The sequence below is a fragment of the Actinia tenebrosa genome, unplaced genomic scaffold (assembly GCF_029948245.1).
Source record: "Actinia tenebrosa isolate PJP-AT-01 unplaced genomic scaffold, QUT_ActTen_1.0 PGA_scaffold0__85_contigs__length_37466705, whole genome shotgun sequence".
In the NCBI taxonomy this organism is placed as follows: Eukaryota; Metazoa; Cnidaria; class Anthozoa; order Actiniaria; family Actiniidae; genus Actinia; species Actinia tenebrosa.
In genome coordinates this window covers 34,236,363-34,249,716 of record NW_028292569.1, presented here as the reverse complement: position 1 = coordinate 34,249,716, position 13,354 = coordinate 34,236,363, and the positions used below count along the sequence as shown (strand labels likewise).

Sequence of the window (13,354 nt, the reverse complement as noted above, 5' to 3'; positions counted from 1 at the left end):
AATCCGAAAAACGAACTCGAGAAGGAAGTGAAAATATGGTTAGATTTATGTCATTTTTTTACTTCGATCGAATCAAATTGAATGGATAAAGCAAGAAATACATCACCTAGCTTTAAAACTAAAAGCTTCTACAGTTCAAAGCCATCCCCAAGGTAGGATTCGTTGTTTTTACCGATGTTTTTGGTAGTTGGAGCTTCTTCTTGGACACACTTTCCTTTACAGATCCAAAACGTGGGATGAAAAGCAAGCAAAATGGGAAGCTAAGTTCCAGGAGTTTAAGAAAAAGCCTATTCCTACACCGAGACTCTTAAGGTTTTTTCAAACAGCTGTCTTAAGCTTACTGTTTATTTTATTAAGTTTTGAGATTGATCACTTCTGAATGTATCCTTTTTGTAATACAGAGTGTGATTTCAAGATTATTGACTGTAGAAATATTATTTTGTACAGACTTGACGATCCTATTCCAGTTTTCAAACGATTTCCCTTGCAACAGTTGGCATTTGATTATGCAAAGACATGTAGTAAGGTCATTATTGTTATTGTTGTTGCTGGCATTGTTTATTTGGCTATTTATTTGCTTATTTAATGATTGCTGTCGTTGTTGCTAATATTGGCATCATCATCAATATCAATATTTTTTATTTTTCACTCGGTAGCTATGTTGGCTGGAATAATAGGTTTTTGCCGTCCAGCCTCACATGCAAGCCCTTAGGGATGAGTTTGAATGGGCAGAAAAAAGGCTTTAATCCTTGTGGGAGTAAACATGGCTGCTGCATAACAATATAACCTAATATAATAAAATAAACGAATTCACATAGCCTTTAAATGTGCTGAAATTAAAAACTTTACTTAGGAAAAAACAAAATTAAGACAGTCTATTTTTTAATTATAATTATAGGATGTTCATGTGTTTTCTGAGGAAATTGAGTGTGGTGGAAAGAGGCGATACCTCGTAGCAACATTTGACCAATTTTGGCAAGTATACAGGTACATTGAAAATACATGCCTGATTCTTTTTAAATTTTTCACAAAGACATGAAAATTAGAGTAAGAAAGAAAATCCAAGCATTTGGCGATATTGTTATGTCCTCATATGCAAGCAGCCTATTGATCAGAATGTCTTTTTTTAATGGTTTAGTACAGGCAGAGGATAGACACAAAGTCCAAACAAACTCAGCCTGAGACATATCTTTACTTAAGTAAACACAGTATGACATTGAATACATACTACATATTTATTTCTAGGAAACTGGAGCGAGATCAAAGACACTACTATGAAGTTATTATAGAAGGTTATCTAGTACAGTCCTTACTGTACATATTTTCTATGTGAAATTCTTAATATTTTATTATTATTTATTAACTTGTAAAGTGCCAATATCAATATACATTTTCATTGGCAATTCTTGAATTATTACTATTGTTGGGCTTCCTGCTGAAATCAAGCAACTTGTACACCAGAGGAATTTTAGTGTCATAGTTGCATGAAAACTTAAAAATAAGCAGACAGAAAGCACAGCTGGTTTGGGCTGCTAATGGCTGCCTCTATAAATCAATGTGACTTTTGTTCCATTCCCAAGCTTGGTGTTGTATGTGAGTAGAGTTGTTTGTTGGTTCTCTCCTGCGCTTTGAGGGTTTTTCTCCAGGTTTTCAAGTTTTCCTTTCTTCACGAATATTAACTCCAAAAAATCCAATTGGATCTGTTGCTGAGTGATTTAGTTATGAGTGGTTCAGGAGGCTGAGTAATTATTGCTCCCTGCATGTTTGACACAAAATTAATTACATTTATATTCATACAAAACTCAAATCAATTTCTTCTGAATAAAAAAATATTTTTAGGAGCAGCTTGCAAGCTATATTTTGATCTTGAGTTCATTAAAGATCTCAACCCAGACAGTAATGGAATTGAAATGGTTGAGATTTTCATAAAGGTGAGTCATTAAATGGCATGTTTAGTCTCAAGTTGTCTACACTAGTTATGGGATCCCTGTGGTGTAGGTGGCAGGGTTTTGGCCTTCCTTGAGATAATGCTACTTTATTGGCTAAAGACATATGACTTCCACTCTCATATGACTTCCATTCTTTAACAAATGAAATACTCATTTGACCCATTCAGAATACTCAATCAAATTTTGAAGAGTCTATTATAGTAGTGCCAATGAGTCTATTATAGATTTCTTTATCAAATTGAGCTGATCTTCGCAGTATATGAAGCAACTTATGCAGCTGAAAATAAATTTCTTTTTCAGTATGTCTGCCATCAAATAAAACAAAGCTTTGGAATCAGTTGTGATCGAAAGCATGTGATAGACTTGGACTCCAGGTAATATCAGGCTCTTTTACTAGGCTAATTCATGATCTCAAATCTGTTGCAAAATGATTTATAAAATGATTTATAAATACCAAAGTTTATAAATTCATTTGTGGTGTTTTATTTCTATAGCACAGAAACCAAGTTCTCCAGACATCTTATATTTTGTCTGCCAAATGCATTATTCAAGGACAACACACATGTTGGTTAGTGACCTGTTATCGACTGTCAGCACAGAGGGGGCACTGAGGGGCACTAAGGGGGAGGGATATAGAAAGTCTGAGGGCTGGATTTCCATGTCTGTTTCAACTTCTCTCTAATCCATGTAGCTTTGGCTTTGAATACTCTTAAAACAGCAATGATGGAGAGAGGGAGTATAGTGTGTGCTGTCATCTCCCTGGAAGACCAGCCATGTAGCTGAAGATACTACCAACGTTAAATATAGTTACTTTACTATTACCTTTGAAAGCCTGGGTCATAAAAAGTGGACAAACAACAATGAGTGCTTGCTTAAATTTAAGCATATACCCATGGGGACTGGTATAATATTTTATATGATGATGGTGATGGAGGAGCAAGGGAGATGTGACATTAACCTTTTGAAATCTCAAGCTCCCCTTTACTCTTAATTTTTATCCACTAAGGGATGTTCATTATTGAAAAAACAACACAAGTTGATAGAGCTAAGGAACTGAGTACATCAAATTGTTCTGTTAGGAAACTTTGTGAACCACATTTGCTTCAGCATTTTGAATCTGGTTCACAACCACCACCCTCCACATGACAAAAATGCTGAGCCGGGAGAAACTTCTGAAGGCCCTGAACCAAAGGTTCCAAGGAAGACACAAGAAAACGTGTCCAAAGTTATCACAGATGAATATATCAATGGAGGTATTACATTTAAATGAAATGATGGATGTAATGACTTAATATCGGCTCGCATTGTCTTCAAAGACTTGGAATGCTTGCCCACAATGAATGATCTAAAAAGCTGCTTATTTCCACTTTAACTACTGCTTCTTTTTTAACATTAGCTGTCTTGATTCTTTACTCTAAAAGATAATATAGCTAGTTAATTATTATTACTTTAGCATCAAGTCTAAAGCGAAGTGGCTTACAAAGTTTTTTTTGCGCGTAAATTTGAAGCACAGAGTTCCCAAAATAAATAATTAAAGAAGACAAGAACGGTCATCTTCAAAGCATTCATAGTATTTTGAAAGACAGGTCAATATTTGGATTGTTTTTCTAGTTGCAGTTGAAGATTTGAAAAACCTCCTGATAGTAAACAATAAAGGAGACGTCGTAACATTCTGTGATCAAGGTGAATACTCACATACTAAACTAGGTTTAGCTATATAAAAGAAAAAAGAAAATACGCGCGTGTGTCCTGTGAAGTGACAAAGCACGCAGAAATTGGTAGAACTCACACAAGGAAAAGCACAACGCTTAACAACTTTCCCTCTTACGCAGGTGTTTATACAAAGAACCGTAATTTTCGCGCGTACAAGTCGGCGAAGTTTGCTAAAAAAGCAACACTGGAACTGGCAAAAGAAAACATGTTTAAGGTGAGTGCGTGTGGCCAATAGCGATGGCAGATCCAGGGGGAATAGTGTGACTACTCACTTCTCTTTAAGAGTTGAAAAATACAAAGAATAAAGAAGGCTATGTGATGCCTTTCTAGGTAACAATCTTCCCCCTTTTGAAATCGTTTTGGATCTGCCACTGAATACTGGCCGTGAAGATATGGACTGCTTTACTATTTTTCTTATCCACAATAGACACACCCTAGTTTGAGAGCTGTCAGCTTGGTTAGTGTAACGTTTAATGTTAATAGGAATTCTTGGTGATTTTTTAATCTTTTTTTTTACTGCATTTTCATTAGCCTGACATGAAAAACAGGACAGGGAGCTTCAGCCGCGATCCAGACTACGTTTCGTTTTTAGATTCTTTGATATCCAATGTCAGGTAAATGTTTTTAGACAATTTGCATGCAAAAGAATTCTTGACCTTGATGTATTCAACTAGAGACACATGAAAGTGAGGTCAGTGAGGCCAACATAAGGTAGCGTTAAGTGGCACTATTCCATTCTCGTTTATTTTCAATAGCACGCGCGAAATCGCTACAAAGGAGATTTTGGTGGACATCAAGCAAGGGTATTTCCATGAAATACCATAAGCACTTGCCGTTGAAGACTGGCTATGTCCGTTTCCGACAATGTCAATCGAAAAACTTTGATTGACGCCCACCTAAACCCTATTTGTCGCGACGGCAAATTGTACGACTCCGCGCCGGCGTGCTATCGAGAAGCACTGTAAGTAAGCACTGCTGATCCTCCTCGAAAGGATGTTGCCTTGAAGACGCGTTCTAAGCCGGAGTAAAGTTAAGAGCGTGACACAAATATAGCATCCACTGGTCCTATTTACCTCACTTTGATGTTGTCTTGATGACACTAGTAGTACCTAATGATCAATTAATGTTTTATAAGTGATAATGCTTTGAGTGATGGGTACACGTTACAGCTCACCTACCCTTTATTCTCGCGCCCAGTTATAATGACAACATGCTAAGGCATGTCAAGGTGTTGACGTTCGAGAGTGAAACAGCAAAAGCAGGAAAACGATCAAGACCTTCTAGTACTGGCCATCCTGGTAAGAAATACAAAAAAATTGGTTTGATTTACACTAACGGGTCACATGGTCACTCGTTCAGAAAAAAAGAAAAAAAAAAAAAAAGCAAATGAAGGTAAAAAAATCAAAAACCATTTACAAACTATCAAAGCATCGACAGCATTGTTTGAACTACCACAAATTAATCCACTCGAACGAGGTCATATGCCATTGCCTATTGTGTCGTATTATTGAACTATTCATGATAGATTACTTTATTCTTTTGTTGTTATTAAATAAATTATTGACAAAAAATAATTGCATTATTCACGTTACCTTCCAATTATAAGTCCAAAATGATAATGACAATGTTATCCCGTGTTTCTGTTTTGTGTAGAACAACCTGTCGAAACTTTGCCTTCAGGATACCAACACTCCCCATTCCCACAAATCGATGATTTTATCTTGACTGTCATCAATAAGGGAGGTGTTCAAGGAAAGATTAGAAGATGGGTTTATTTCGCACAAGGTAGGTGACATCATGGGCGGTAGCACGTCCTTAGTACCTTCATTCCGTCATGTGGACACTATATTATCACTGCTTTAGAGCAAGGCGTAATTTATCGATGATTTCCACTGACCTTACAGAAGGTTTCCTGTTTGTAAATCACGATGCACGTGATGGTCTCGTGCGGAAACGACGATATCCCGGCTTTAGACCAACAGCCAGGTTTTGTTTGCATTTAAGCAAATCACAACCTGCGCCTTTTGTCCTGGTCAAAATGTCGCCGTCACGGTTACCGCATAACCAATTGGTGCCCAAAGTTTTTCAAAGAACGCAATGATTTTTTGTTTGTTTGTTTTGTTGTTATCGTTGTTGTTGGGGATTGAGTGATTATCCTGCAGTGATAGAACCTCCATGAATGCCCATAAACCTTTCATTTCAAATACGGTGATTATCGAATGGCACGAGATCGCCATAGTGATAAAATGACACATTCGTCTTGTTACCCTGAATGGTTAGTCGACTTCGCTTGTTTTACAGGAAAAGTGTTGATGTTTGACATCGATAAGAACAGATGGTGTGAGAATATTGGACGAGCACATCAAAGTAATCATATTATGTAAGTCTTTCACGCTCTAACCATAATATCTCTCCCTCCCCACCCCTCCCCTCCCCATCAACTTCCTTAGAAGATGCAATTTTCAAGGTCGGTTCCTTTTAGAATACGAATATGTTTATAGACATAAGCAAGGAAAGATACACTAGGGGGAAAATTAAGTGTCTCACTTCATCATTCTGTTGCCTTTCTTTTGCTTTTCGTCCTCTGTAAACCTGACCCTTTAGTGCGCTTTGATTGAGGAAGCGCGCAAAATCGATTCGAAGCTGAATATGCTAACCTATAATTTCTAGTTAATAAATTGATGACACTCGCATGCTCAATGGTCGTTGCATGGAATTCGTCATTCTTTGAAGATGATCCTGATGTTGGACCTTTTGTTTGGGCAAGATAATATCCACACGCTCTCATTTTACTGATAAATCTTTAGCAGTGTATCTTTTTATATTGCCCGTAGCTACGCGTAAATCTCATGTGAGATTTGGATTGAGAAAGCATGATCTAATTGCAAGAAAAATCTATTTTTCCAAGTTTGTAATTTCTACATTTTATCTTAAACTTTCCTTCTCTCAGAACTTTCTCTTCGTTTCTCTAGTTTTCTATCTTCTTCTTCTCTTTATTTTTTTCTTCGTTCTCTTTTTTTTCCCTCCCCATCTTTTAGCTCTATTTTGCAGCTATGTTATATTTCTCTTATACTTCCTATCCCATTACATTAAGAATGGTTGTGGACATGAGACAAGGAATATATTATCAAAAGTGTCATGATCCCGAATGCAAGAAAATCAACTTCCGCTCTCAAGGTAATGGCTCTTCAAAGACGATACTACACACCTGTCGTATTTGCTGTTATATTATTGTTTCTAGTGACCAATTTGAGGTCAAAAATAGCCGTTAGAAAATGAGAACGCAATAAAGTTCGTATCAATAAATATAACATAAGTGGTGACTTATTATGGAATAGCGCTCGATGATCTAGCGCCTGGGGATGTAAACTGGAATTTGAATATACCACAACGGTGCTTCAGTGTTATATTTGGGCAGGAAATATTACGGCCACTGTCTAAGTTATAAAACAGTAATTTTAATTCGTACATGAGGTCGTGCGTTTTATTGTTTTGATTGGTTCAGAGCAGAAGCCATTTAACATTCACATGGCGAAGATTTGTGAACAATAAAGTAGACCTCTATCATCATAAGCAATATCACTATGTTTACTGCCACCATCAACATTAAAGCTGGTTTTTCTAGCATTGGATTAGAGTCAAAGCAGCTTATGACGAAGTGAAGATCAGAAAACAGAATCATAATTGTAATCAGAAACGCGGTGAAATTAAAATCGAAAGGTTGGGAAGGTTTCTCTTTGCTTGGCTTGTACTTACGACAACCGGTTTTTCACTTGCAATTTCACACATGAACTGCTTCCGTCTCTGATTCCGATTCGGACGCAAGTTGAAACCATCCTTTTTAGTATTCATACATGCTCTTCCGTTCATACATTATCAAATCAATAAATAGTGACATTAAAAACATTGGTCGTAGTTCGTTCAACTAAGAAGATGCTGCTCTTCAAGAAGCCCACGCACGATGCACACATTAAAACGCACTGAGATTTTACTAAGAAAGTAAAGTTACCCCGGCGTGTGCTGGAGAAAAAGGTTAAGAGCCGTTTATTTATTTGAGTATAAAACATTGCGATAAAAAAATAGTCAAATTGTATACGAATATTTATCTGGGCCAAGGTATATTCGTAAATTGGATTCGTGATTAGAGAGAAGTCCGGCGAAAAGCCCAAATACCTTGATTTTTTATCGATTCTCCGCGAAACAACCCGTCAGTTGATCAAAGCCAGGGCACGGCTGACGAACAGAGGAGGGAGGAAACCCGGAGAATACGGAGAATACAAGAGAGAGAGCTAACGAACACCTAAGTGTGACAGAGCTCGATACATCAAAGTAGTTGGCCAGCTTGCTCCTCAGAACAATATTATGATTTGATATCAACATTATGATTATCTTTGCAATCTTTATTTTTACTAGTGATCTTAACCATTCAGTCACGTGTTATTTTTTTACACTTATTAATTTTTGCAGAAAAACCAATACCAGAAGAAATAAACCCATTTCGCCACGAAAAGGACACATTGGATGAGTCGGTTAGTATTCAAATGCTTTTAGTTTTGATCAGACGTAGTGTAGTGTATGATATTGAACATACAATCCTATAGAGCCGGACAAAGAGTGCTTTTCACATTATCAAACGCACCAAAAAGACCCTTGAACATAATGTGTCGTTCTTCGTGGTGTCCTCAGTTTTCCTGCCTGCTTTTCCACTTCATTTTCCTTGTTCACTTCGCTTTTCTTACCGAGTTATTATCTTGCTATCCAGTTTTTCTTTTCCCACGGCTATCGTAATCATTACCGCTGACATAGGAAGTCCTGTCCTGTTATCGAAAATAATTTGCTGAAATTTGCTTCAAAATAACTAGGAAATGCCTTCATGTCAAAAGTTAGTCTCCCCCACAGCCGCTTTCAGTGTCGTCACGCAACGCTTTCCAAGCGACGACACTGAAAGCGGCTGTGGGGGTGACTAGTCAAAAGTATGCCAAGTCTAACCTACTTCGTTCACCACTGGTCATTACACACACACTGCCGTCTCTAACTACTGCTTATTATAACTTCTCTACTATCCAGCCGTGCTTAGGGCAATCTAGCGAAGATTTTAATTTTTTTACGAGACTTAATTTAGTTCGCAACTTTTGAATAATTTGGCAGGTTTTACTTGCCTTCTAGCGCGTTTAATTTTAACACCGATGCCACTCTTATTTTAAGAATTTTGAAGATAATTATGAAAAAAAGATAATTTATTAACGTACATCGTGTTTAATTAGTATTAAATTGTTTGACCGTTTTGTTATTTCCTCTCTTCTCTTCTCTTCTCTTCTCTTCTCTTCTCTTCTTTCTTTCTTTCTTTCTTTCTTTCTTTCTTTCTTTCTTTCTTTCTTTCTCTTAGGCTTTATGGGAAAACGATTTAGAAGATGACGAAGTACTATATCAGATAGCAGAAGAGACAGAACAGAGCCAAGACAGTGAGCTGAGCATCTTGTTAGCAGACGATTCAACTGATTGGGAACCTTGGAAAGACCTTCCGACGTGCAATGATGTAATAGATCAAGTTACTAATTCCTGTGACGAAGGCTCAAAATATAAGACAAACGAGAAGTAAAAGAGAACACACACACACAAAAAAAACACAATTCATCTTCCATCCCTTTTTCATTTTACTTTTTGTGTAAATCATATAGATGGTACTCTAGAGTTGTCCTTAAATTTTAAAGTCAGCAAAGATATATAATGCCCAAAGAAACTTTTTATAATTGATCTTTTAAAAGCTCAATATTTTTTGGGACGTCTGTCAAGTTAACGTCATTATAGCGCTTGGGGGTTTCTGCTTTTTTAAATTAAGGTAATCCTTGAAAACTTCCTCAGAGTTTTGAACATCTGTTTGTTAAAAGAATGAACTAATACTTGATAGGTATCTGTTTAGCTTTCTGCAAATTTGTAAATATACAAAGTCGAAAAGGTTCGTTTAATTTAGACTTCTGACTGGAGGGAAATTCAGAATGCGACCTCACTTAAAGATAGAACGTAATATGGGTCCAAGTTGTACTTTATTTCATTGTGTAATGATAAAGATAATCAATATTCAGTGGGGGTGGTAATGAAAAATAGCTTGCTCCATAGTGTGACCTACGAGCACTTTAGATTTTAAATTCGTGAGTCAGGTTCAAACACGCATTCTCGCAAAATGAATCTGGTAGTTATTCTGATCAGGAAATAAGGGAGATTTAAAAGACTTTGCAGAAAAAGTTGGCTCTCTGTAATGAGCACTGAAAACGCACGGTACTGCAATTTCATTGACCAGAGTCGCCAAAGACTTTTGTTGTATCATATCGCTATCAGAATAAACCAAGATGACTGGCAAATAGTATATTTTGTTACCTCATGGGCTATCTCTCGAGAGCAAGGAATTTATCTTTTTACACTGATTTGCATGCAACTGTGTCTAAAACATGAATTGCAGAACAAGGAAAATTGCGAACCCAAGTGGCGATGACCTCAATTGTAAAAGAAATGTCACGTGTGTCGTGCACGTCACGCGGTTGGTTTTTATGCCCGTTGCTTTCTCCACTTGGAAGCAGACGTTTGAGTCTCCTGAAAAATCTCGCAAAACATGGATCAAAATTACACTGAAACACCTCAACGCTGTATGGCTTGTAACAGATTGGTAAGTAGGAGGGTTTCTTAAGGTTTTAAAGGCCAAAAACAAGTAATATATTCGAGGGAATAGGGTAGGTAAAACGTGAAGACTACTGATCGGATTCATGGTGCTGTATTTCTGGCTGGGTAAAGGTTGTGAAGACAGTCGTATCCTGTCACACAACTAATTCCTGTTCGTACGGTATGAATTCCAAAGAGAATGCTAATGGAAAACTTCCAGTAGTAATTGCTGGTTTTACGCTAGAAAGGAAAGCGCTAAAATATCTATTACTCTGCTTTGCTGAGGAAGATTTTCGCTATGCTTCAGGTATGAAGATATGGCAAAATGTAAGCTCAGCAGCCTTGCAAAGACATTAGCTAACATAAAGAGCTGTTCACGGCAACTCGTTGACTTCAAAGTGGTGAGACGTAAAACACGTAGATGTATCGGAATAAGAAACGAGAAGTCGACGATTAGGTTTTTACTTGCTCCTCGCTCAATGCGGCTCTGTCGATCTCGCCCAGTCGTTCATATAGAATCGTATCAGCATGGTGCTGGTGTTTGAAACAGGTTTAGAAAACAGTCATCCGCTGCAAATGCATGGCAAGCTAAAATACTGTTTGCGAACTAACGTACCGTATGCAAACACAAATGACAAAGTTGGTATTTGATTAAGTGAAAAGCGGTCGAGAAAACTACACGTCTAAAATTGGATATACAAGTAAAAATAGGAAAATATATTTTTTTGCAAAATGAGTTTGCTGTAACAAGACCATGTTTGACAGGCTTGTAGCAGGAAGGGATTTAATGTCCTAAAATGAATAATAGAGGGATTGCAAATGAAAGGAAGGGAATAGAGGGCAATAAAGTAAACAATTTACTTCTCGAATATTCTTGCCAGTTATATGCTTTTTTTGGTATACTTTCTCCACTGTCATACAGACTTACCTCTTCTGTTGCTATGGAAATGCTGAATAAATTTTCAAAGCTAACATTTCAAAATATCATTATGTGTATATCCTTAAAGGGGGTGACCAACGGAGTTAATTTGCACATAAAGGGGACTAAAGAAAGCCACATTAGGCGATTCGAGAAAACGCTAATAAGCTGCAACTTAAGCGATGGCAACTGCGGACGATAATGCCATCAAAACACCCGGCGGCAATAAATGCAATTCTGTATTGGCAAATGGAATGGAATATAATCCGCTTCAAATCACCATTTTAAAAAAACATTATTCCAGACCTTTTGTTAAACATTTTTCATCTCTTCGAATCAAATTTCCGGTACTTGGCAAAACGCTAAAACGAAATAAAAACCAAACCAAGAAAAATCTCGGGTTTTTTTCCAAGTAGTAAAGCAGCTTCGGTACAAAGTGTACCTTTATTATTCTCAACAGTTGGATATGAGGATATAGTAGAAGCCGCACACTCCATGATTTTGAAATAAACAATTAGAAAATACTAAACCAAATGGGAGTTTTTTCAAACCTGTTTGTACACGAACGATCTCGCAGAAATGAACTTAAAAATGAGGTATGAGTTTGGGAAAAAAGCAAATTATTGCCTCAAAATACGTTTAAATAAAGATGAAACAGGATCGATACGTGCGAATTTCTTCCTTTCTTCCTCAGTTTTGATCATTTTTGCAAGGAAAGGAAGATCTGTTTTACCAAAAACAAGCGAAATAAATGTATTACATTCACGTCTATGCTTAACACTGAAAGTGAAACTGGTGTTCTTGTAGACAGGTCCATCTTCGAGTCAAAACCCATAGGGTTTTTACCGACATTCACAGGGCCTCCGCTACAACGGGTAATATTTGCATAACGCCATAATAATTGACCGATAAGAAACCGAAACTTGTTTGACCAATGAAAGGATTATCGGAGTGTAAAACTCAATACGGATTGGAATCAGCTTTTTCAGTTGAATCGAAAATGGCTAGGATGTCTAGGATAGCACAAGCGAGAATCACCCGAACTGACAGGAATGACAGGAATATGATTCGTAACTTTGTCGAAGAAAAATAATTGATTTTTGAGTCCGATAAAAGCCGACTCCTGAAAGAAAGATGAAGACCTTTTGTCTAGTGCTGAAGACAAGCGGGTTGAGTAATCCTCGCTTCAGCCAATCGATTGTCGGTACAGGAAGCCATTACTTTTTGGTTTCCCGTCTTGGGACTTCATGTCTTAGACGAGTATCAGGAACTAACACAAGTTTCTTTGAAGCCACTGGCCGTTTTAACTGATCAAGTTACTGTATGAAAGAGTCTTCTTTTGCCGAGGACCCGAAGTTGATCGGGGTTTCTTGGAAGGGGGAAATCATTTCGGCTTCCTTGTTGCTTGTTGGTTACTAATATTCTTTTTATAATCTCTGTTGATGTACACTGAATATAATTTTAGAAAACGACGGCCAAACATGCAAGGGCCACCTCTGACTACAGCTCAATTGCATTAATTGCCTCCCTCATATATTAAAAATAACTCTCTAACGCACTCGCTTCCCGCTTTCATGATCATGTTTTTACCTTCCTTCCTTCCTTCCTTCCTTCCTTCCTTCCTTCCTTCCTTCCTTCCTTCCTTCCTACCTACCAACCTACTCCTACCTGCCTACCAACCTACTCCTACCTACCTACCTACCTACCTACCTACCTGCCTACCTACCTAGACCTACCTACCTACCTAGCTTACCTACCTACCTACCTACCTACCTACCTACCTACCTACCTACCTACCTACCTACCTACCTATCTGCCTACCTAGAATATCACCACTAGTGAAGTTCACCTATCCAAACTATTTTCCATATACCCATTCCTCTCGCTATCCGACGGATAACTTTATCCATGGGATAGATTTATTGGACAACAGCATCGACTTGTCCACTGGATAAGGATTCATCCGTTGGATGGCACTATCCACCCTTCCAACAACCGGGCCCAGATGTGTACCACCTCTGTGGTTTGAAAGGGCAAACCAGGTAGGTATATTAACTAAACTATACACCCTTAAGCCCGAAGAAAACCCTTCTCCACCTCACTGTACTGACTGACCTTC

At 37.6% G+C, this 13,354-nt stretch overlaps 1 protein-coding gene and 1 long non-coding RNA gene across 2 annotated transcripts; one reads left to right on the top strand and one right to left on the bottom strand.

The window, feature by feature from the left end:
- The first annotated feature begins 2 nt into the window (after positions 1-2).
- LOC116303458 (DNA-directed primase/polymerase protein) lies at positions 3-10,021 on the top strand. The gene is made up of 18 exons (XM_031713000.1): positions 3-152; positions 223-312; positions 448-526; positions 899-987; positions 1,246-1,292; positions 1,840-1,931; positions 2,250-2,323; positions 2,444-2,517; positions 3,029-3,202; positions 3,561-3,632; positions 3,782-3,876; positions 4,194-4,276; positions 4,860-4,960; positions 5,316-5,447; positions 5,964-6,042; positions 6,757-6,839; positions 8,130-8,191; positions 9,049-10,021. The coding sequence occupies exons 1-18, from the start codon at positions 82-84 to the stop codon at positions 9,259-9,261; spliced, it is 1,710 nt and encodes a 569-aa protein (XP_031568860.1). The 5' UTR covers positions 3-81; the 3' UTR covers positions 9,262-10,021.
- LOC116303459 (uncharacterized) lies at positions 4,643-5,578 on the bottom strand. The gene is made up of 3 exons (XR_004197962.2): positions 5,255-5,578; positions 4,841-4,957; positions 4,643-4,771 (listed from the first exon to the last, which is right to left on the bottom strand). It is a non-coding gene; the product is annotated as an uncharacterized LOC116303459 (long non-coding RNA).
- Positions 10,022-13,354: the final 3,333 nt, after the last annotated feature.